Source organism: Epinephelus fuscoguttatus, linkage group LG18 (assembly GCF_011397635.1).
Source record: "Epinephelus fuscoguttatus linkage group LG18, E.fuscoguttatus.final_Chr_v1".
Classification (NCBI taxonomy): Eukaryota; Metazoa; Chordata; class Actinopteri; order Perciformes; family Serranidae; genus Epinephelus; species Epinephelus fuscoguttatus.
This window is the reverse complement of record NC_064769.1, coordinates 3,827,551-3,852,545: the sequence shown is the minus strand read 5'-3', so window position 1 is coordinate 3,852,545 and position 24,995 is coordinate 3,827,551. Positions and strand designations below refer to the sequence as shown.

At 39.5% G+C, this 24,995-nt stretch overlaps 2 protein-coding genes across 6 annotated transcripts in view; both read right to left on the bottom strand.

Annotated features, from left to right (window-relative positions):
* The window catches only part of tpm2 (tropomyosin 2 (beta)), a 39,661-nt gene extending 28,287 nt beyond the window's left edge, over positions 1–11,374 (bottom strand). For 2 of the 4 annotated variants that reach the window (XM_049604136.1, XM_049604135.1), the window contains exons 1-2: positions 11,063–11,372; positions 5,972–6,097 (exon numbers count right to left, since the gene is read on the bottom strand). In XM_049604136.1, coding sequence (XP_049460093.1) covers positions 5,972–6,097; positions 11,063–11,176 — 240 coding nt within the window. In that variant the 5' untranslated portion in view covers positions 11,177–11,372. Of the gene's footprint in view, positions 1–5,971; positions 6,098–11,062 lie in introns of all 4 variants that reach the window. The other 2 variants (XM_049604138.1, XM_049604137.1) reach the window with 2 other exon arrangements.
* Positions 11,375–13,595: 2,221 nt separating this feature from the next.
* The window catches only part of tln1 (talin 1), a 169,382-nt gene continuing 157,982 nt past the window's right edge, over positions 13,596–24,995 (bottom strand). For both annotated transcript variants that reach the window (XM_049603972.1, XM_049603973.1), the window contains 2 exons: positions 18,544–18,669; positions 13,596–15,746 (listed from right to left, as the gene is read on the bottom strand). In XM_049603972.1, the coding sequence (XP_049459929.1) occupies positions 15,612–15,746; positions 18,544–18,669 (261 nt within the window). In that variant the 3' untranslated portion in view covers positions 13,596–15,611. The remainder of the gene's footprint in view (positions 15,747–18,543; positions 18,670–24,995) is intronic.

Sequence of the window (24,995 nt, the reverse complement as noted above, 5' to 3'; positions counted from 1 at the left end):
AACCTGCATAAATATCATTAATTATCCAGAATTACTAGCCTTGGTCTTCAAAGCACATTCTGAGTAGGAGCTTAGAGTTATTGTAAACCACTGACATTAGACTGACCTAGTCAGAGCAGAGAGTTACATGAACATGAAACATGAACATAGGAATAGTATTAAGAAATGTAACGGCACTCAGGAAGGTGTGTAGACTGTGAAGTGGAAGATATCTGAGGACTAATACTTCCTTCCAGTGCATGTAGTTAAACCTACAAGTTCTTGAAATCGAAATGTCTTTTTAGTATAAAATTCCCACTTTGTGTTTCCGTACTGAGCTGCAGTGGAAGAATAGAGGGAAAAGGGGAATTTTGTGCTAAAAGGCTTTAGCTTGTGACTGAACATATTAGCTTCAGATAAACCTTTTTTTTTTTTTTTTTTACAGGGGTGGGTAGTAACACATCACAAGTAACGCATATGAGTTTTTATATTATTGAAACAGTAACCTACTTTTTACTTCACTGTATTTGCCATATATACCTTCACTACAGCAAGTCTGCTTGAACCAGTTTCCACCTGACCAACGCTAATCCCCCATCCACCCGACCTAAGATTTAAAAAAAAACAACAACCATAGATTAACAAATTGAGAGATATTCCAGTGCATTATTTTTAAGTTGGTAAGAAGATCAGGCATCCTTTAGGGGATCTGTTAACTGGTAAATGCCAAAAAAATGTGGATACATAGGAAGGCAATCCAGACACTACAAAAATATAGAAAACTTGTGATTTAATGCTGTTCATTGAGTTATTGTTGCGATTGTTTTAGTTGGGTAATTGGATAGTTAGCTTTGCAAAAGCTAAGCTGATGTCAGTTGCTTATGCTATACACAGACAGAATCTTGCATGCAACCAGACATCCTCTGTACTAACCAAGACCCTTTTGCAACACATATCACATACACATATACCCACTTACAAATTGGCTTTCAACATTGCTACACCCAAAGTGGAGACTCAAAGTTGTCACTTCATCTCCTTTGTCTTTGTCCTAACCACAGTGAGGCAAAACCAGTCTGAAGCCATCTTGGATTCAGCCATCTTGTAGTTTTCTGTTGTCTTGTCAGCCATTTTGTTTTGTAGGCCAAACAGCCTTTGTTTCACACACACACACACACACACACACACACACACACACACACACACACACACACACACACACACACACACCCCTTTTCTCTCTCTCTCTCTCTCTCTCTCTCCTTTGAATACACACACATATATACACCCCTTTGTTTATCAATAAATACATTTGGAATTATATCTGCTGTCTGTTTAATATTGCACAACAGTGAATGAATAGTCATCCTCTGCTATGTCAAGAACTCCGAAATCCTTCAGCCTGTACTATTAATATGGTAATTTTGTTAATGGTTATTAATTAATTAATTAATTATTGATCATAGTTAAAGATTAATAGTTTAGTGTATATTTTATTAGACTGATAGCATTAACTGGCCATCAATTTTCCCTTTTTGGGAATGGTTCCCCATGAGGTGATTTAATGTAAATTAAGTCAAATTATTTAACATAATTAATGCTAATTATTAATTATTGCCGATAGCCATTTTGACACTTTAATTGGAGGCCTGTTACGAGGTAAGGTCCCAACAAAAATATGTAAATGTACACATACATCTTTACACATAGGCTGTGAGAAAAATGGTGAAGACTCTGTCTCTGTCCTCTATAGGCTTCATAATTTTTCTCACAGCCTATGTGTAAAGATGTGTGTGCATATATATTTATATATCTATTTTTTCTGGGTATTTCATTTCATTATACTCTGTGTATTTTTTATCAAGTTGTTATTTTTTCATTATTTTCTGTTTGTTTCACCTGTCATGTCATTATCTGGGTCATGGCCTGCCATTGGTTCTTGCTACTATATAGGTCGGGACATACCTTTTTTGTATGTTTTTAAAGCCTAGACAAAAACTTACTGTGGTGGAAACATGTTGGCTCTTTTAATGATTTAGCCACTACAGTAAAGGCTTTTTAATACTTCCTTCCTCATTTTGTAGAGTGCCTGGATTGCCTTCCTGTGTATCCTGTTGTTTCTCCATGAGCACCTGACTCAAGGTTTTGATTTATGATTGATTATACAGAGCAACTTGTCGTCACTGTCTTTTACCAAAAAATGTGGTCATGACTGTTGTACATATGGAATCCAGTTTGACCGTACCTTTGTTTATCTATTCTTTAGTAGGTGAAGTGAGAAGTATTAAATAGGAAAGGTATTTTTATGTTAACAGTGCCTTCCAAAATTTTGTGCATCTCAGACCAATACTGTCTTATTACAGGGCACTCCCAAAATATATGCCAGTGATTTGCATTCCAGTCTCCAGCACATGGGAGCCTTTTCTGTAGAGTGTGCTTTCTGCTTTGGGTAATGAAAAATCTAACTGACATTTCCAACACAGTTCTCCCCATATATAAAAATTAGTGCACTTCCACTGAAAGCTGCAATAACTCCCTTGAAATCTCAAAATTACCCTCATTTTACTATTTATTTTGAAGGTACTCTGTGGAATAGGATTTCTTTGACATAAAACCCTTATATAGTGTGGATATAATACCTTTGTTTAATTTTGACATGTAGGATCCTGAAACTACTTTCAGCACTGGGTCATCTAGATCTGATGGGTGATTTTTAACATGTTGATTGAAATAGTGCGGTAGTTGTAAATACCAATAAAAATCTTGCTTTTCCAAAGCATATTTTCTTCTCAAAGTTTGAAAATCTGTTAATCTTCCCTTTGTCTGTTAATAAGTAATATGTTGTTATTTCCTTAATTATCCAGTTTCTAAATCTAGGATCCAACTGATTAGGTTTGAAATCAGGGTCACAGGCACACTGTCTAATTATTCTTAGTTTATCTTGTAAACTGTCATGGTTATGCTCTGTTACGTTTGGTTTTGTGTTTGGGTTGTCTTGTTTTCCTTTTTTTTCCCCCTCCCTTTTCCCTGTTTCTCTCCCTGGCAGCGTGTGTGCAGTGGTGGGTGTGGCTGGCTGGACTCCTGACAAGGCGCACCTGGTTCTCATCCAGTAATCACTCTCACTATAAAACCTGGTCCTCGTCACTACTCCTGTGCCAGATTATCCCGTCTCGACCGGTATAGTAACGGCTCTATCGCTTGTGACTCTCGTATGTTTTTTCGTCGCTCTTATGCGCTTTCCTGATTTTTGTATGCAGACTCCAGTGTGTCTCCTTGCCGTGCCTGACTACGCTTCAGCGTTCCTGCGTCGGTCACATGCTCCTTCCAGTCGGCTTCACCAGCTACGCCAGCCAAACCACCGCTGCCTTCACTTGCCACCTGTTTCCCTGTTTTTTGGAGCTCCGTTTTTGTAATAAACTCTTCAAAACTGTCTTCCGCCTCTGTCTCTGCATTTTGGGTCCAAAACACAAAACCAAACGTAACAGTAAACACTCCTTAACAGATTTTAAATGTATTTTTGAGATGTGTTTGAAACTACAGTAGCCTAGAAATTAAAGGAAAATACCATGGTAATGTTACAATGAATGGAGATAAAAAATTAAGCTGACTGCAAACACACACACACACACACACACACACACACAGCACAGAGTCAGCCTCTGACCTCATGAAAGCCACAGCTGTAATGGGGAATTCAACCCAACAAAGTGAGGTAAACTTGCTAGTATTAATGTCAGCATTACCAGTTAGCAAACGTTTGGCTGTTTGATTTGAATGTAACGTTGCAGTTAACAAGCCAGCAGCCAACATTTGCATTTACAGCAAGTCAGCTGATGATACATTAATATTAAGATTAACTAGGAGGGGCAAACAAGTCCCTACAGACTGAGCTACGTGGCAGTAGCTCAGGTGGGGGGCTCAGTCTGTAGGGACTTTCTTTCTTTCTTTCTTTCTTTCTTTCTGTCTTTCTTTCTTTCTTTCTTTCATCACCTATGGGACATAAGGATGTAATGAGATAGACACACCAGGTTGCAGGGCCATTTCTAGATTTTTGCAGGTCCTATGCCAACTCTGTTTTGTTCCCCTATTTCTATCACTCATGAATTCACAGCAAATAGCAAATCTGCATATGAGACCAAATGCTGCTTTTCGCTCATTAAAAAAACAAAACAAAACAAAAAAAGCATTTTAATTTAATTTAACTGCACTCTACCCACCACTACATTTTTACAAGGAAGAAGGGCTGGATTTTGTACCTCGCACTGGAAGTGATTTAGAAATGGATCTTTTTTTTTTTTCTTTTTAAAGATATTTTTGGTGGCATTTTTGCCTTTATAGATAGGACAGTTAAGTGTGAAGGGGGAGAGAGAGAGGAGAAACGACATGCAGCAAAGGGCCACTGGCTGGAGTTGAACCCGGGGCGCTGCGGCAACATGGGGTGTCTGCTCTATCCACTAAGCCACCGACCCCCCAAAATGATCTTTTAATGGTCAGTCTGAACAGGAGGAATGATTACAGCAAGTAAAGCCTGTTCAATATTCACACTGGCAAATGTCTTTTGTTTTAAGATAGGCTTGAAAAATTGTGAGCCTACCCTTAAACCTACCTGGTATGTGTGATTTTCACAAATTTGATTGGCCAACACCATGTTTACCAGATCATTTTTTCTGGACCAATCTGTTTTTTGCTCTGTGGTGGCACCATCTCATCAGGCCCTAATGTTCCGTTGTGTTCAGCACTGTGGAAAAGGAGAATACTTGGCACAGTTTAATAAACTTACGGTTTATTGGTTAATGATGCACAGTACTGTGGCTTTCTTTCACTATGATAGTTTGCTCTTAGCGCACAGTGCACTTTACCAGAAAGCAACTCCAAGGCGTTGAACGTTGTACAGGAGCCAAAGAAGCAGTAGCATCTGCACACTAGCGCCAAGCAAGTGAAACCAGATTCTCTCTGCCAAGCTCCTCACATTCGTTAGAATGGATGGTATTTCCCTCAAGGTGCTGACAAGCTTTATGATATGTAGGTAGAATTTGATACTGCACATGACAGATTTTATACAGTCTCTGCTGCTGCTGTCAGTGGTGAGACTCAGCAGCAGTTTTCAACTGGAACTAATGATGACATTTAGAACAACCAGCTTTGAATTGCATTTCTGAAGGTCAATATTAAAATGGTTATGATTATTAGGCCTACATGAGATGTGGGAGTGTAAAATTTGAACGACAGTAACTAACTGGTCTTGGCATATTTAAAACACAGAGAGAGACTAAGACTTGGCACTGTTGGTTTATAGCAGTGGTAATGTCACTGATGGTCTAAATTTACAACTGTGCAGTAATTCAAGTTAAACAGACTGGTACTTCTTTTTTACAACACCTGAAGGAAGCCATTTGTGTAGTGGTATATTAAATATTAATGGTCCTGCCTGATACCTCCTACTTAGTCATACTTCTACCATTTTGTACACATATGAATATCATTGTCACATACATATTCTGTCATATATTATACTTGTATAATTATAATTATTTATATATAATTATATAATTATAATTATTACTTTATGTCTCATTTTGTCATATGGATTACTGTAAATTTATCATGTTGATCCGTTCTGTGCACGACATCAATTTCACGTCTGTCCGTCCTAGAAGAGGGATCCCTCCTCAGTTGCTCTTCCTGAGGTTTCTACCATTTTTTCCCCGTTAAAGGGGTTTTTGGGGAGAGTTTTTCCTTATCTGCTGTTAGGGAGGACGTATGCTGTAAAGCCCTCTGAGGCAAATTGTGATTTGTGATATTGGTCTTTATAAATAAAATTGAAAATTGAAATTGAAATTGAAATAATGGCACATGTAGTCAACAACATGGTACCTGTGTTACTATAGAAATGATCAGATGTGACTGGACTAAGTACAATAGGTTCATGTGGTCTTAATATAGTTGCATTTCTGCAGTAATGTGACCCATGGCACCAGTTCCCTTCACTCACATCTGTTGCCTTCTTTTCTGCCTGCTCCAGCTTCTCCTGGGCATCCTTCAGCGACTCAGAATATTTGTCCAGCTCATCCTCCACTCCTTTCAGCTTCTTCTGCAGACCCAGCAGCTCCTCCTCTAGCTACAGGCCGAATACACCAAGACACAGCAGAAACACATGTCAGACAGTTGGAAAGCTTTCCTTTGATACAACCATATGGATATTGAAAATGTTTAGAAGAGAAATAACTGGAACTCTATATATAATTCAATGATATATTGTGTACTAATTTGCTTTGCAAAATACATTGTGGAATAAATGAACGGAGGAGAAGGAGGTCACTGTGGAAGATTATACATACAAAACTAAGGATCTGACAGGGAACAGGGTCCTGCATCCCACCTGTTGTTAGGTTAGACTGCTTTACTCTTCAATTATAGTTCAGGCTATCAATGAACTACACCACAGTCACATGACTTTATGTTGCCACCACAATGAGGCTATAAAGTTGTGTTTGATGTGATTATTGTCTGTAGTCTCATTAGCCAGTTGCTAGCCTTGTCAAAAGCCTTTGATCACAATATCCTTATTGCTAAACTTCAAAAATATGGTTTTCATGATGTTGCTCTTAAGTGGTTGATAGATTACTGAAAGGACAGGGAACAACATGTATCTCTAAATATGCAAAATTCAAATAGAGCTAAGCTTCTTTGTGGGGTACCTCAAGGTTCCATCCTTGGACCTCTCTTGTTTTTGATATATATGAATGATTTACCCAGGGTCTGCAATAATGTACTGCCTCTTATATTTGCTGATGACATGTCTTATTGCTTGACATGAAAATTTTAGCACACTGACTCGAGAAGCAAATGAAGAGCTATCGTCAATCTCTAAATGGTTTCAGATGAACAAACTCTCTCTCAATATAAATAAATCTAATTTTATAATTTTCTGTAACAAAAATAAAAAGTATACTAAAGAAGGAGCCAAATTATTCATAGACAATATTAGAATTACTCAGTTTCCTCATATTAAATTTCTAGGAGTCATAGTAGATTAATAGTAAATTAACATGGAAATACCATATGGAAATTTTTCTGTAAAAAAGATTATTAAGTCAATTGGAATATTGAGAGTTCATTCATTGATAAATCATTCTTGTATTTTGACTTTTTATTACAGCTTAATTTATCCGTATGTTATGTACTGTAAGTCTGTGTGGGGTGCCACATATCCCAGTTTTCTCAATATAATTTTGTTAATTCAAAAGAAATTTTTGAGAATGATGACCTTTGCTAAAAAATCTGATTCATATGCTCCTCTTTTCAGTAAATACAAACTGCTATCAATTTTTAATGTGAACATATACCAGTCTTGTGTGTTCATGTACAAATATGTGTACCTAATTCATCAATTGCCGAGCATTTTTCAAATTTTTTTTAAAAAGCAATGGAAATTTATTTTCTTTGCATTTTTTATTTTCTTGCAATGATAACAAAAATTAATGGTTTTTTTTTGCAGACCCCCCCCCCCCCCCCCTTTTTTTTAGATAAATATCTACCAAATAATTTAAGATGGAAAAAAAAATTGTAAACCATACACTGTTATAATGCCCATAATATGTTAGTATACTATATATGTCAATTTGTGACCATGAAATCAGTATTATTAGTACTAGTGTAATGTCTATTCATTCCAAATATTAACAGTTACAGTACCTCCCAGAAATGGTGAAAAATCATACTGACATAATTTTTTTTCATCAAATATATAATTAAATAACATTAAAGATAGGTATTAACAACAGTGAACATACATCCTTTTTTATTTGATAAAAATTATATATTTATTATCTTACCATCACTACCTTTACCATAAAAGGCCAATTCAACCATTTGATTGAGCATGGCTTTAGACATGTCGTAGAAATACTTCCTGTAGGAGGTGAAATGAAAAGGCATACTATTTAAAGACAAAGTGACTCTAGTGAATTCTTTTAGCATAACATACCTAAACCGAATAGCAGAGATAGCCCAATCAGTTTGAGTTAAGTTCAAGACATTTCTAATTAAGATATAGTGACTCAAAATGGGCACTACCAACAGTTGAGCATGACTTTAAAGGGTTAATACACATAAAAGCTTAAAAATTCACAGTTGGGGTATTTACTGACATACTTTATGTCTTAAAGCAAAACTTGAAAGTCTCTTTAGCTTTAACCACAGAACTTACTTCAGACATCTAACCAAAAACCCACTGACTTCTGGATGAGGGGAAAAATAAAATATTTACTAATTTCTGGTTTGCAGGACTCAATCTTTCAGCACTCTATTTATGTATCATTGCACTGTCACACTGCTGGAGTTACGATGGACAATTTTATACTCAAGCCACAGTGCTTGTCAAATTGTCCCACAGTATGAAGTAAGAAATGTAATCTAGGCAGCATTATATTTCCTTCGAATGTATTAGCCATTCTGCAGTACTTATGTATGACAGTGTTGCTAGTGGTACCAACCAGATTCTGCTGCAATTTGCTGTGAATATTCACAATGCCCGCAGAATGATTGAGAATGTTTCTGTAGTACTATTGACCTTTCCTTTAGCACCAAAGAATGCTCATCGCACAAAGCAACAATGGGCAGGTGCAAACTGAGGTGATGTCATTATTTCCCAAACCCACATTCCATGTCCACACAGTAGGCATGCAGCAGTATACTGATTTCAAGGTATACTGTAATATAAAAAATGAATGGTCATCATACTGTGTACATTTGCTTATCTATGCTATTGAAAAAAATGCAACTGTACAGATGAGCTCACTTTTTTTTAAGTTATTGTCAAAATAAACACTTTTTACACAGACTTTCATTAAAACTTGAAATAGCGATATTTTCAGATGGTTATTGTACCTTGGAAATCTGATATCGTTGCAACAATACCACACAGATACACAGAAACAGTTGTTTTGAAAAATCTGCACCTTAGAAGACGTTTTCAAAAACCTTCAAATGCGTGTGGACAAGAGGTCAAAACATAAAGGAAAATATTTGTTTTCAAAAAATTCCTGTACGTGTGGAAAAGGCCTTAACATCACAGTTAACAGTGACTGTCACAAACATATGACCAAAATACACAAGTGTGCCATCTTTTACATCATATGTGCAAACAATATGTAGCCACACCCCACTACCACCCAGTAAATTTATGTTCCCCAGAGGATGAGCCCTTATGGTTTGGGACACTCTAATGATGATGATCTAATAGGCAGATTGTCATTAAATCTGATGAGCATATTCATTCTCCCAAAATGATAACCCCCTTTTTTTATCTTAATGACCCCCTGACAAGCAGTTTTCTTGCTCCCAACATGATGAGCCCTTCGATTTTGGACTTAAGGCATTTGTTATCCGATGACTCATTTGCAAAGATCGTTTCAGTGAGTTGCCATTGGAACAACAGCTTCAAGAACTATAAAAAGCCAATTGTAAATGACAGTAATGTGGCCCGACCACAATGTTCCCAGGACAAATGTCCTTTCTATATCACTTCTGACAGTCTCTCCCAGACTGTAGCCATGTAAGGCCTCTCAGTCACAAATAGCCTGGGACAGTCCTGATCCTACAGTCGACATTGTGGCAACTCCCAAACCAACAGCCTTGACTGTCTTTCTGAGAGGAGCAACAATTCAAAGAAGGTGTGTGTGTGTGTGTGTGTGTGTGTGTGTGTGTGGGTGGGGGGGGGGGGGGGGGATACAGAAATAGACATGCCAGTATTCAATGCTCCTAGACTGGCAGAGAGAAGTGATTGTGCAGGCATTGTAATAGCTACTAGCTGGGATCCCCTGGGAACAAATGCTATGTGGACAGTTGCATAGTTAAATTGCTGCTATATATTATATCCTATCTATACACAGTGGAGCTGCACAGGAGAGACTGCAAGTAATCCATAAAGCTGTGACTAATTTCCTACTTCATAGCTGGAAAGTGTAGCTGGATTTGTCAGGGGGCAGCAAATTCTAAGCGTACTGGATGGTGATGTCCACCCTCTAAACTTACACACTGAGCCCTCACAGACTTTGGTCATATGTTCCATGGCATGCTCACCATCATCACATCCAGTCTGCAAGGGCACTGTGCCATGAGAGGATTAAATGTGCTGTGTGACAAAAGTTCAGATCTCAGTTGCTGAAGGAAAGAAACCACTGCAGTTTGGTATTTTCCTGACCTTGCACTTTGCACAGGTAGCGAGGAACTGGTAGGAAGTTTATTCAAATGAAGCATCTCATTTCCTGTTTTTGTTTTTTTTTTTACTGTCCATTATCTGATAAAGGGAAAAGATGTCATGCTCTAAGGTTGGTGGTGGTTTTCAAAGTTATTAACCCCAGCTGAGCCAGCCTTAGCTAATAGAAACCCTACAGATGCTGCTGAGGTCCTGACTGATTTAATCCATCATGCCTTAGAAATAGAGCTGGCCAGTATAGAGAAAATCAAATATCATGATATTTGCGATGAAAGATCACACTGTCAATTTTGCAATGATATTGTGGGAGTTGACTATTGGTGCTTGGACAAAATATTTACACTATAAGATTTTTTTGATAAATAATGTGGACATAAGTGTGTAAAGGCAAACAATAGAACAGTCTGGTAAGTTCAGTCCGTTGCATCACTTTACTGTAATGCAGCCTTTAAATCCAGAGCACTTACGATATCCAAAATCTAAGACGATATCCAGTCTTATATCACAATACACATAGCCTACATACATACATACATACATACATACACACATACAATATCCATATATTGCCAAGTCCTACTTGGAACACACTAAAATCTGTTTTTTTCTTCAGTCTTCACAGACTTGGTCAAGTTTGTTCTTCTCTTACTTTTATGTTGTTGTTTGTTTGAGTTCCCTTTTGTTTTATTGTTAAAAGATTATCTTACGTATTTCATTTAAAGATAAGACATTCTCGAATACCGACAATTTATGAGAAAACGCCTATGCGAAGACACTATAAAGGAATACTGCCTTTCATTTCAGGCGAGAAGCTGGTTAAGTTGTCTGTGAAGTGTAGTGTAGCTCCATCGCAGTATAGGCTACCTGTTTGCATTTGTCCTCTGCTCCCTTCTTGTCCCCTTCAGCCTGCTCTGCCCGGTCTATGGCGTTCTCCTTATCCAGCTTCAGCATCTGCATTTTCTTCTTGATGGCCTCCATGGTGCTTCAGGTTGTGTGCTCTCAGCAAAGGGAGACGTTTGCTGGGTTAGTCCGGACAGAGACAGAGACAGAGATAGAGGCACCGGTCTGTGACAGGGACTGAGGTGGACAGGAGCGCGCGTGCGGCTTGTCTGAGCGGCTCGGGGAGAGCTCGAGGATGGACTACCAGCTGGACGAGCCCTTCACTTTTTTCCAGTAAGGATCCGCACGGGGACGTTGTCCATATTTAGGCAGTGAGAGTTGTCTGTGTGCGTGACGTCTGTCTGCAGCATGTGGGAATAAATCACGTTCAAGCGCTTAAGATCTCCACCTGGACATCAGCAGGTAACACGATTCTACTCTTCAACTCACACCCAAGATGCCTTTGAGAAAAAAGTTCAACCTGTCGGAAGATTATGAGAAAAACGTGAAAAAAATCATTTTCACTTTCTTAATAGACAGAAAGAAAGAAAGAAAGAAAGAAAGAAAGAAGTCTTAACCGCTTATTTAACTTAAAAGGAAACTTTGGGTTTTCAGTCTGGACTGGATCAATGTCAAAACTGTGGTTTCCTTTCGTTACTTGGACACAGAAACATGGGAAAATAGGGTTGAAAATGGTTGATAGAGGAAGCATGAAATGGAAATACAGGTGGTAAAAGTACTTGGAATGACCAAGACAGAAGAGATTCCATTTTAAACAGTGGAAATAAGACAACACAGTACCATACCATACCATAGCGAACCGTAATCCAAAAACAGAAAATGAGCTGTGAATTACAACAGGCATATCCCTTTCTTGATCCTCCATTTCCTCTTTTCCATCTGTCATGTCTATTTTCATGTTTTGAGCTGTGTGAGTGAGGTGTGGCCCTGCTGTCACTCAGAGCAAGCTGGGTGGGCATCAAACAGAATGGGCACACAAGAGGGAGCACAGCATGAAAAGAGTACAAGTCTATATCAAGTTGCAACCATGTTTCTAATGAACTGCATTCATAAATAATTGATTTGCAGAAGAGAGTAACATTCACTGGTATCATTCAGAAGCATTACTGAAGAAGTGTGATGTGTGTTTTACACAAGGAAGAGTGAGGGTGTGGTTAGATAAGAAACCAAACTAGAAGTTTGGATTACCAAGGCCAAAAGGGTCCCTAGAGGAATGAAAAGCCCCAAGGTCACTTGTGGCTAGGGGTTTGAAGTAATTTGATTACTTGTATCTTTGTTTCACAATATGGGAACATGTTCTACTAAAGCACACTATCAAAAGAAGTCATAATTTATTATCTGGTCATGAGGCTGTGTCTTAAAGAGAGTCCCAGTGTTGAAATCCAGCTTTAAGATATTTCAGGCAATGTTGTGGTTACATGGTACTTACACGCCTAAATTCATTTGTGATTAATTAAATTACTGCACAGCAAACCTGGGGTCAGGTAGTTTTCCAAACAAGCAGCAGCCTCTGAGACTGAAAATTGAAGCCAAAGCAAAAGTGCCAAAAACTGCACGTCTTTGAACTGCCACTTGAGGCTGGCTCCAAAACAGTCTCTCGCTCGCAAACCCCTTTTTCACTTTGAGGGGTTCACTTGGGAGATATAATCGCACTTGGATGCTTTTTATTGATGTCCAGCATGCCCAAGACCTCAATGAAGAGTTTAAAAAAAAAAAAAAAAAAAAAAAAAGAAAGAAACATGTTTACATTCTAATACAAAAAATGTTTTGGTCTCTATAGCTAATTTCAACATTCATTACAACTGTACAGGGTGAATTAATAACTCAACTGTTTACATTTTATAAAGGCTTAAAGTTATGCATAATTAAGTGCGGGCCACTTGGAGTGATAGTGTCCTTATCTTCTCAATCAGATCCACCCTGCTCTCCTCCACAGCACCAGCCTCTTGCCCAAATATGGTCACCTCTGGGTTAAAACAAACAAACAAAAAAATACGACAGCAGAAATGCTGAATGAAAACCAAGGATTGATGTCATGGTACCTACATCCATTAATTTTACAACCTTTGATTCCAACAGATAACTACTGTGCACAGTGCACACCGAAGGACAAAGGGGGGTTTACAATTTATTTTTGCCCAAAGGCCCTAAAAGAAGTTAATCCGGCCATGCCTGACTAAATCTCAGTAATGCTGTAGTTGCAACAGATATTATGGGAATAGACTAAAAAACAGAGAGCAAACCTGACATACCTGATTAACAGCAAATTGTGCTGGTTATGAACACTTACATTTAAAATGCAGTTCAACATGAACGTTTATACAGTCTAGTTATACACAGGACAGGCTGCATGATGTTTCCTCCACAGTAGCATACATGAGTGTAACCCTGAGAAAAGTATTATTGCAGAAAATTTCTTCTGTCCAGGAGCGTCTTTCTCTCATCAACAGGGTGAAAATAAGTGAATGTCAAAATGTTAAGAAACGGATGTCAACAGTTTCACAGAAAATTGGCTTTATTGAATATAAATCTCTGTTACAGTACCCATGAGGTGGTGCTGCTGGAATTTAAGTCAAAATGTGAGCAAAAGACAAAGGCTTTGTATGATAACAGTCATTTTTATATCAGGCATGCTGCCGTAGCTGTGCCATGTTTGCTCTAAAAATCATAGTTAAAGAAAGTAAAGACACGTGTGGTGTAAGGGTGGATTTCATGATGTTCTGATAAATTATTGAAATGGGTTATGAATTAAGTGCATTGAAAGGGTAAATGATTTTAGCAGATTATAATACTTGAGACAATTATACGAAGGCACTTTATAAGCACTGATATACTGGGAACAAAGAGTGAGCTCACATTAGGCCCTTGGTAATGAGAAATAATCTGAACTCTACGCAAGTAATTTCTAACAGGAAAGCATTAGGTGAACAGAACATATATACCTCAGACTGGAATCACAGGATTGTACTGACACAGGAATTCTCTAGAAAATAAAGGAATAGTTCAGATTTTTTGAAGTAGGGTTATATGAGGTGGTCCATGGTCAGAGAAGTGGCAGGAGTGCTGAAATGGAAGCTAAGCAATGTACTGCTGTGGATGGGGGTCGGCAGCAAAATGCAGAAAGCAGTCTGTTCCAACAGGGAAGTCGTCAACGGCTTCAGTTCCCCATCTATGCTCTCTTTAAAGCCACCAGATGCCATTGACATAAACAGTAATTTTGGCTTGCTGGACACAGGAGCTGTTGGTCTACTGCTGCTTCGATCAGTTAGTTAGTTTGTTATTGTGTGACTTTGGTGAATCCTGACTAACCCCTTGAAACACCAAAGTCACACACACACACACACACACACACACACACACACACACACACACACACACACACACACACACACTGTGTCTGTGTTGGACTCCTGCCTACTTCCAACTGTGCCAACTGACATCTACTGTTGGTAGCACATTGACAATAGATGAGAACTTCATACAACCCCAATTTAAAAAATCTGAACTACAACTTTAAGCACTGTGTCAGACACTAATATTGGCACAGATAACATGTCACTGGAGTGAGTCACAAAACAATGAACACCCAAATACAGTCAATATGATGTCACATGTCTTAAAGTTAAATATATGGCTTTATAATCTTCACACAAACAAATCTTCTAATCTTATCTAGGCCTAAATGCTGGAGCTGCTTAAGTCAAAATACTTACATGAAAAACTTTTACTAAGACAGCCACTTATTGAAAAATTCCATTTTAATACATTTTATAGCTCAATCTTTAGAAAAATAATGTTTATCTACTCTGATTTGTTCCATTGCAAAGTTAATTTTACCAAATTCAAACATTAAAACTCCATTTGTCCTTTTTTCAGTATTAAAAGTAACGTACTGAAGATCATCACTGTCCATGTGGTCACCACACACCTCTGCTTCACAATCACTTAGACATTGTGTCTCTTTGCCTCTAAACATGCACACTAACACAAAAAAACACAACACATCTCCATAGAAAATTTGCATAGATTATGCATAATTTGCATAAAAGCCTAAATTGTGCTTGCCTTCATATCTCTATGATCTAACATTAAAGTTCTAACAGTGAAGGCGAGCAGAATTTATTGGCAGGATTTTGTTATTTTACGAAGCCACACAGCATGTACACAAAGACACGCTGTCCAGATACAAAGGACAAGAAAAGCGCCAGATATATTTCAAAAGTATATGATCATATATAGTCAAAAGCAAATATACCTTAATAAGGATTTAAGGCATACATATATTTCTGTATTATCAAACTCATAATCATCATAACACTTCTGACTTTCAAAATTAAATATAGAAACAGACTGATAATAACCATCCTGATACATCACTGTGGAATTGGAGTCAATCTGCCTAATGTTACGTTTCTACTGAAGCATGAAGCCATGTCTCTCTACATGTAGCTGGGGGAAGGTCCTGAGCATTCCACGGATCACTGTTGCATTACTGATGTACACACACACACTCTCACTGTTCCTGGCCGTCCTCCCGCAGCTCTGAAGGGAGGAACTTGTACTGCTGCTGTCTGATCATGGCCAGCTTCTTCCTGGCCTCGTCCAGCTCCCTTTCTTTCCGCAGCATCTCCTCCTGAGCGGCGATGATCTGCAACACAGCACAGTCTGTCAACACATTGATGAAACACCAGCTTTATCCACACATCCAATCACAAAATACAACAACTGACTTCTCACTAAACCCCTCACCGTTTCTCTAAACAGCTTTACTTTAGAAACCAGAACTAGGCAGATCTGTCAAGCTTTGGAATCTCCAGCGAGCCTCAAGTGGTGAGCATGGGGTTCTCATAAGTCACTTGTTACATTAACAAGGTTATTCCTGGCTCCAAATAAGGTGGAGATGATCACGCGTAAACATGTGCATGTGTACTATGCCTTAAGCTACGGGTAGGTGATATATCAAATGTATTGCAGCTTGTTCCACGTGGGATGAATAAAATGACTACACTGCAAACATCAAGTATGAAGGGTCGCAATGTTTCCTTATGACACCAGCATGAAACTTGCTTCGCTGTTTCGGCCCTCTTGCTCTCTCCTTCTGCTCTCTCCCTCTCATAGACATAGACAAACAAAGAATTACAAACATGATATGTCACACACACGCTCCTCTGCCCACCCAGAACACTTTCTCTCAAACAACAGTGTGTGAGCAGATTGAAGCGTGTTTCTCATCTGCATGGCTCCAGATCGCTAACGTTACCATTTAGTCACATTTTGTGATCATGAAGCACCACTGAGACTTACAAAGATTATTATTATATGAACTGGAGAGCTGTTAGTTTGTTTTTAGCTCAGAGTGAAGAAATCCACACATTTAAAGGTGCAGTGGCAACAGTGTAACTTTGTGCTAACTGCATACATCCAACCGCTGGCTTTGTTCACAGTAAGAACATCAACAATTCTAGTCTCGCATGACCAGCCTCCCTTACTTTGGAATGGGAGTCTGGGGACATTCGTCTTTTGCTTTGTAATAGAAATGGGCAGGGATATCCACACCACGTGACGGCGTTGCCATGGGTGCGACACGTGTGTTACATGTAACAGAGACGTTGCAGCTCTGCAATAGAGGTGAATCAAATGAAATCATATCCATTTTAATCTCTTCTTGCGATGCACTGAACACTTCCTTTTCTGTTGTACTATGGACAGCAATTTGGGGAACAGCAATTCCGGTGTAGGCGGGTGTAAGGCAAAGCTAATCAAGCGTTGGTCGAGGAAGTACGGAAATACACGGATTTGGATCCAATCACATTCACTGCCACTGGGAGCCAGGGCTAGTTCTATTACAACTTTCCTATGGGAATGTCCAGACGACAGAGTCAGCCAGCGTGCTGATGTCATCGGCGTCTGTGTAAGAGACTACAACAATTCTTGCTCGAGACAATCTGGGTGCTTCAAAATAAAAACACAAGTGGTTCCACTTTGATTTTTTGAATTATAACAATACTTCATTCAACTTTATTATAACAGTACTTTATTTAACTTTATTATTACAGTATTTCATTTAACTTCATTAGACTCTCCTGCTCGTTACTGGATTTAGAGAAATTTACATTCAACATTAGCCAACACTTCTGTTAGTCTTCATTGTAAAAGCCTTTTCTCCTTTTACTGCATAAAAATACAAACAACAGAGCACAAATCTAACTGCAGTGGTATAATGACGTTCTTGAGGTATTACGTTCACAATAATGGGACAGACGTACAGACGGACAGATGGACAATCTGAAAACAATTAGTCTGGGCACGATTATCACTAGTGCAGAGGCATAATAAAATTTATTTCTGAAAATGAAGTGCAGTAAACATCAGATACTTTTAAGACTTACACTCAAGTAATATTCTAATAGGTGAATTTAACTTCTACCAAAGTCTTTTTATGTTAAGATATCTGTACTTTAGCTCAAGTATGGTTTTCATGTTCCTTCATCTGACACTGTCTGACTGTGATGTGTCCAAGTACGTTTTCCTAAGTAAGCAGGGTTATTTAAGGTTTCATTTTTTCCATGAATATTTCTAATATACACTTTTTCTTTTTGCATTTTATTTATTTATTTGGAATAAAATAAATAATATATAGTTTTAGTATTTTACTGTTTTTATATATATGTGTATATCTATCTATCTATCTATCTATCTATCTATCTATTTATATATATATGTAGTTACTTTGAGTAAGTGTAAATATAGGTTCAATGTTTGGGTGGCTACATTTGTGCTCCCGTTGTGTGTGGGATCTTTAGCCCTTTTTAGATAGGAATTGTGGAAATTTGCAGGAAAGCCCAATCACTCTTTTTTCAGCATTGGCAGTATAAAAACAAAATTGGGGAGTGCGGCAAAATGCCGCCTACCTACTTTTGTTTATACAGAATGTGCCTTTTTCGGGGCAATGGGGGGCGTGAGCAAGTAACAAAACGTGTAGCTCAGTGTTGTGATGTAAATAGTGACGTGGGAAGCCGCGGCTAGTCAGTCCTTTGGCGATTCTCTCATAAGTCGGCCCGTTCTTCATCGTTCCCGTCATCTGACGGTTAATGGCCTCTTTGTTTGCGAGGGCAAGGAGGGCGCGCAATTCCTCATCTCCCTTGTTGCTCATCTTTACAGTGTCTGTCAGGTTTGCATTTCCCTCTTGCTACTAGCTGCTCATTCGTGCTATCACAGCTGTTTCCTGTTTATCCACCACCAGTGGGTCGCATGTGCGGCGTCATCAACAGCACCTCCCACAAGTCTTCAACAGCCGCTCCCATTGCGGAAGGCCGCCTTGGAAAATTGGGCACCTTGGATCAACTCGCCAATCCGGCTCTGTGTCTCAACGGCTCGCGGCTTCCCGGCAAAACAGCCCAACATACGTGGAAAATCTGGCAGTGTAAAAGGGGCTTTTGACTCACCTGAGCAATACCTCCCACCATCTTACTCTTGACCACCACAGCCTGGTCATCCTGAGCATCAAACGCTGCTTTCTGTGCTGCTTTCACCAGATTATCAGAGGCCCTCTTCACAGCATTTCCGGCAGCCTGTAGAAACACACAGAATTAAACAAAATAAAGGTGAGTGTGCCATTCTTAACACTGGTAGCAAGTAACCTGACAAAAAGTCCCCTTACTGGCTTTGTCTGGAGCTTTTCATTTTTGAACCTTCCAGAAAAAGCTACGAAGTTTACCCTGATTTAAGATTTTTTTTTTTTTTTTTTTTTGGTCAAACAATAAAGGGAAGATAAGGTGAATTCTAAAAGCAATTCCTAACAGATGTCTAATATTTCTAACTAGGTCTATGATTTAGTCTTTGAGGGAATGTGGAAACAGACTCATGCAGACTTAAGATAGCAGACACATCAACTGTGCTTCTTGTGAACAGCAACTCCTGGAAAGGGAATGATAACTTCCACCAGTGCTCAGAGAGGAAACCATAACAGGTTTTTTTCCTGCTCAGTGCCTGAGAATAACTGTAAAAGGTAAAGAGGAGCAGCCTGCTGAGCTACACTTAAAGCCAAACATTTGTCTCATTGGGCAGCTCAGCTCCAACAAAGAGGAGTTTTCTCCTTTTGCGGCTTTGAAGGCTGAAATCAGACACTTAGCTGGCAGAGAACGACCCAGTCACAAAGACATTTGTGAATCTCCTCTACTTGTTTATCTTTGACTGGAATGTTATGGTTAGTCTTGCCCTGACATACGACATAACACTGAGGCTCCCTTCAGCAGCTGTACTGTACACAGAGGCCACACACTAATCGGGGACTGTCACAGCATTTGTCCCAGGAGGTACCACAAGGTGGCTGATGTCATCAAATCCATTTGTTAAAAGAGCACCTACACACCCTGTTTTATCTGGAATATGCTCTTTCACACACTCAAAAAATCCACTCAAATCCAGGGACATCCCATCACACCCCCTCACAGCTCTAACAGAATGTTCCTCCAGTATGTTTCCCCTGGCTGTCTACACCAAACTCATTTCAGCCATGTTTTTAGTCATTCATTAGTTTAAACCCACACAGTCTACATCAGTGACCTACAGCTCACATTTCACTCATGTAACTTCAACCCAACTACTGCAAGCCACACTCACTATGGATCACAGCTGGATCACTGCTATACAGCTTTCAGAGGCAGCCACAGAAAGGAATCGCTACCCCCCTTGGGGAAAAGCAACCACTGTGTTTCCATCTGGAAACACAATTGAAAAGCAGCAGCCTACAATGTAAGAAAAGCAGTAAAAGAGGCGAAAGGGAAGTCCCAGACGCATGTGGCAAGGTCTAAGAAGAATGAAAGATATATACCCCTAATACACACGCACATTCTAATTGACAAATTAATTGGTGCTGGTTATTTATATTATGGTGTATTTATTATGAATACATTCATCTGATGCTCATCTTGTTTCTGCTTTTCCACATTTCATTACCACTATGAATGCAACTGTAGCCAGTATCTCACTATCACTGTCCTCATTCATATTTCAAAAAGCTACAAATTATATACAGCCACAAAATACAGCTGAAAAGCGGCAAATCAGAAGGGAAGTACAGAGAGCTGTTGCACAGAGATAATACACCATCTCATCTAGTTGCATTAGTGTAAACCAGCAGGTTTTTACAATGTTGCAGAACAGCGCATTGCAAGTAGTTGCCTATTTCAAGTCATCTCGTTGCGAATCTTAGGTCTTAACAGGGTTTTACAGTTAACATCCATGTCAGTGAAACATGGATGCTTCACACACATCACCCCCTCAGCAGCACAGAGGATCTATACATTCAGCACCGTTTGACAGTGGACACCCAAGATTAGTGTCACTAATTCAGCATCTGACCAAATGTCTCCCCTTCTGTTCCTGAGATATGACAGCGGGTAATAGCCAGAGAAGTAATTTATGGAGAACATTGTTATGTCACGGTGACGTTGACCTTTGTGATATAAAATGTCATCACTTCAACATTTCCCCGAGGTTCAGTTCTCGGCCCCCTCGTCCTCATCCTGTACATTCTCCCCCTCGGTAAAATAATCCGCCATCATGGACTTCAGTTTCATTGCTTCGCCGACGACATTTAGCTCCACATCTCCACAAAAGCCATCACTCCTGCCACTCACTCTGCCCTCACCAACTGCATCACCGAAATAAAATCCTGGCTGCACACCAGCTTCCTCAAACTCAACTGTGACAAATCAGAAGTCTTCATCATCAGTCCCAAATCTCTTATTAAATCCACCCATAACTTCTCCCTCTCCATTGACGGCTGCACTGTGCTCTTCTCCCCCCATGCCCATAACCTTGGTGTCATTTCTTTTAATCAAACCCTCTCCTTTGACCAACATATCAAGCACATCACCAAAACAGTATTCTTCCATCTCAGAAACATCGCCCAACTCCGTCCGTCCCTTTCCTTTTCAGCTGCAGAGACTCTCATCCACGCATTAATCGCTACAGTCTCCTCTACGTTTTGTCAGCTACAACACTCAAGAAACTACAATATATCCAGCTCATCCTCTCACGTGACCACATCACACCCTTCCTTCATAACCTCCACTGGCTCCCCATCCCCTGGCGTATCCACTTCAGTCCCATCACTTACAAAGCTCTCCACAACCTGCCTCTGTCTGAGCTCCTCTACCGGCACACTCTCTCCAGCACTCTCAAGTCTGCTGATACTAACTTCCTGCACCCTACAACCAGGACTAACCACTGCACCTGGGGGGAACAGGGCCTTCTCCATTGCTGCCCCCACTATCTGGAACTCACTCCCTAAACACACCAGGGACTACTCCTCACGCTTCACCTTCAAGAAATCCCTCAAAACACACCTTTACAAAACTGCCTACAACATCTAAAATCAGCATACTTTATCCTTTCTGCATTATTTCCCTCTCTATGGATTATTTCATCTCCTCATTTTTTGGATTGCTGCTGTTGTTCTCTGTAAAGCGCCTTTGAGTATCCTGAAAAGTGCATATAAATCAAATGTATTATTATCATTATTATTATTTTATCCTTTTAGACATTTGTGTGAAGCTTTGTCATAACTAGCGTATGAATTCGTCCAGACTGGACACGCAAGCATGTTAGTGCATGTGTGTATCCCACTAGGTAGCTATTGCCACCACTTTGCACTGTGCTTGTATGCTGTTTACTGTTGATGGTGGGAGTGTTGTGACTGAGGTGAAGCGCCCACCCTCCAGTTCTCCCCTGGTTAACACTGTTAGCTTTATCAGCACTGTTGCGGTTATTTAGTGCCATTTATGGAGTTAACACTATTAGCTGATAGCAGGCAGGTCAGCCACCTCCATGTTGAGCAATGTGTCCAGACAACTCATACAATCTGAATTTAACATAGAGCCCCTTAACACCATTAACTGAGTGCGTGCGCATTGCGTTACTCCGGATGCTCTCTGTCCACACTCAATCCGTAAAGTATGGAACTCTGTCACATCATGTAAACAAACCACTTCCTTATTGTTCATAGTCACAACAATACCATCATGGGTAACTTAAAGATATCAATGTTGTAGCTTCCATACTACTACTAGGAGTGGGGGAAAAAAAAAAAAATCAGTACAGCATTGTATTGCAATATTTTGCATGGCATTATTGTATTGATACACAGCAAGTATCAGTCTTATGAACAGTATTAATTTTGCAAATACACATATTGACACAACTTTTGTGGTACAAGAATAATAAAATCAATTGCTTTTTGGGTCCATACGGAAGTGTATTGCTGCCACATCAGGAAAAAATATTGTTTTTCACATTACAACAATATAGTTTCATGTTAAAGTGTGATAACTTATATTGTAAGAACGTGAAAAGTTTCAGGTTATAACGTGATAATTTATACTGTAAAAACGTGAAAAGTTTCACGTTATGTGATAATTTATATTGTAAAAATGTGAAAAGTTTCACATTAAAATGTGATAACTTATATTGTAAGAACATGAAAAGTGTCACGTTATAACAATAGTAGCTTCATAGTTTCAACAGTAATAGTTTCATGTTATCTGTGTTATGGGCCATGTTGATGCCTGTGACTTTATGTTAAAGGATAACTTCGGTATTTTTCAACCTGGGCTCTATTTCCCCATGTGTATGTGTGCGTATGATTCATAGGTACAACTCGTTTTAAAATTGGTTCAGTATTGAGGGAGGCGGATGCAGCCGGCAGCTGCGAGATAGATATGGGGGCAAATGCGTCCGATATCAGTTTGCACATTAAAAGTGCTTTTTTTCGCCACTGACCGGTTCAGATCACCAGTGCTATCTCTGTAAATAGCATACTAAGCGTTTCCCTGACCCTTCACCTCCTCCCGGCTGTGACGTCATCTCTCGAGAGAACACACTATACTTCCGTGTATCAAACTTCTTCTAAAACGACTAAACAGGACTCTCGTTTTTCGAATTAATGTTTAAACATGTTTATTTTAAATGCACATGCAGAAATGCCAGCTTCAGGGTTTCTGTAACATTTATTTGTTCACTTTTACGAGTAGGCTACTGACCTCCCATAGACTTCAACTGTATTCGCTAAGCTTTCTTTTGCGCCAGCTTCAGAAAGGGCTTCCTTCTGGGACGACGGCCATGCAGACCAACTTGATGCAGTGTGTGGCGTATGGTCTGAGCACTGACACGCTGACCTCCTGCTTCTTCGACCTCTGCAGCAATGCTGGCAGCACTTATGCGACTGCTTTTTGAAGCCAACTTTTGGATATGATGCAGAGCACGAGGACTCCACTTCTATGGTCGACCCTGGCGAGACCTGTTTCGAGTGGTACCCATCTTGGAAAACCTCTGTATGACCTTTGCCACTGTGCTGTAGCTCAGTTTCAGGGTGTTACTAGTCTTCTTATAGCCTGGGCCATCTTCGTGGAGAGCAACAATTCTATTTCTCACAGCCTCAGAGAGAGAATTGTACCCAAAGCACCAAATTTAACAGCTCTAATCCATGACACACAAATTTGTATGGTCCACTCAAGTGGGCAAAAACATGAACATGATGAATTGGATAGGTGGCTTTGCATGTTTGAACAACATGTACAGGTATCACTAGGGGTGGACTCACTTGTGTTGCCAGCTATTTAGACAATAATGGCTGTGTGTTGAGTAATTTTCTGTGGATAGAAAATCTATATTGCTATACAAGCTGTACACTGACTACTCTAAAGTATTTCCAAGTTTCATTTCTATAGTATTGTCCCTTGAGAAGTTATGATAAAATGGTTGCTGAAATGTGAGGGGTGTACTCTCTCTTGTGAGATACATTAGCCACTGACGGCCAAACTAACGCTAAACCATGCTCCGCCAAAATATCAACCAACACTTAACACACTTAGCTTGACAAAACTACAAACTTTGAGAGAGCTAAGAAAATAACACAGTACATCACCAACTTACATGTGTAACGATCTGCGCCCATACAGCATTGTTGAAAACAAAGACTTTTTTTACATGCTAAAAACACTGGAACCCAGGTATGTGACCCGTCCTGACATTTTTTCACCAACAAAGCCGTACCAAAGCTCTACAGAGAAATGAAGCATAAAGTTGAGGAATCTTTGATAACAGTAGGAGGGGTGGCATTAACTTGTGATGCCTGGACTTCAAGGTCAGTGGATTCTTACATGACCATAATGGCACATTATCTCACAGATGACTGGTAACTGCTGTCTCACATACTCCAAGCTACAACAGTACATTAAAGTCACACTGGAACAAACATTGCAGACCTCCTGCAGCACAAGAACTGGGGGGGATTGTTGTTGTAACAGACAATGCTTTTAACATGGATATTGCCATTCAGTTAGCGGGATACCTGCGTGTGAAGTGTTTGGCTCATGTGTTTAATATGGCCTGCAGAGGGCATTAAATCTGCCAACAGTTGTCAGGTGTATGCAGCATTTCTGACAGATTTTATGATGGTGTCGGTCAGTCTGTCTGCTTTGCATCACATTTTGCTGCAATAAAAATGATTGAAGTCAGATGAACAGACTGAAACTCTATCTTATGAGGAAAAACTGGTGTTGACAAAGTTTTCCTTTGAGGACATAATTTGCAGTTGGAAAAAGAGGTAATAAATAGCAATATATCACAATATATTGTATCGCAATACTCAGCATTTTGAAATAATATCGTATTGTGACCGCAGTATCGTGATCGTGACTGTGGGTCCTTCGGCTCCTGTTTAGCTCCCTGGTGATCTCCCTCCAGCCAGATGCCAACTTAATTATTGTAGTGAAACAAGTAGATATCATATAGGTAACTCCTCATTTCAATTTTGTTAATCAGCTGTCCTTGTCCATCGCAGTACTGTCAATGTGAGCAACAGAATAAAAATAGAAATGGGGCATCTAACAAA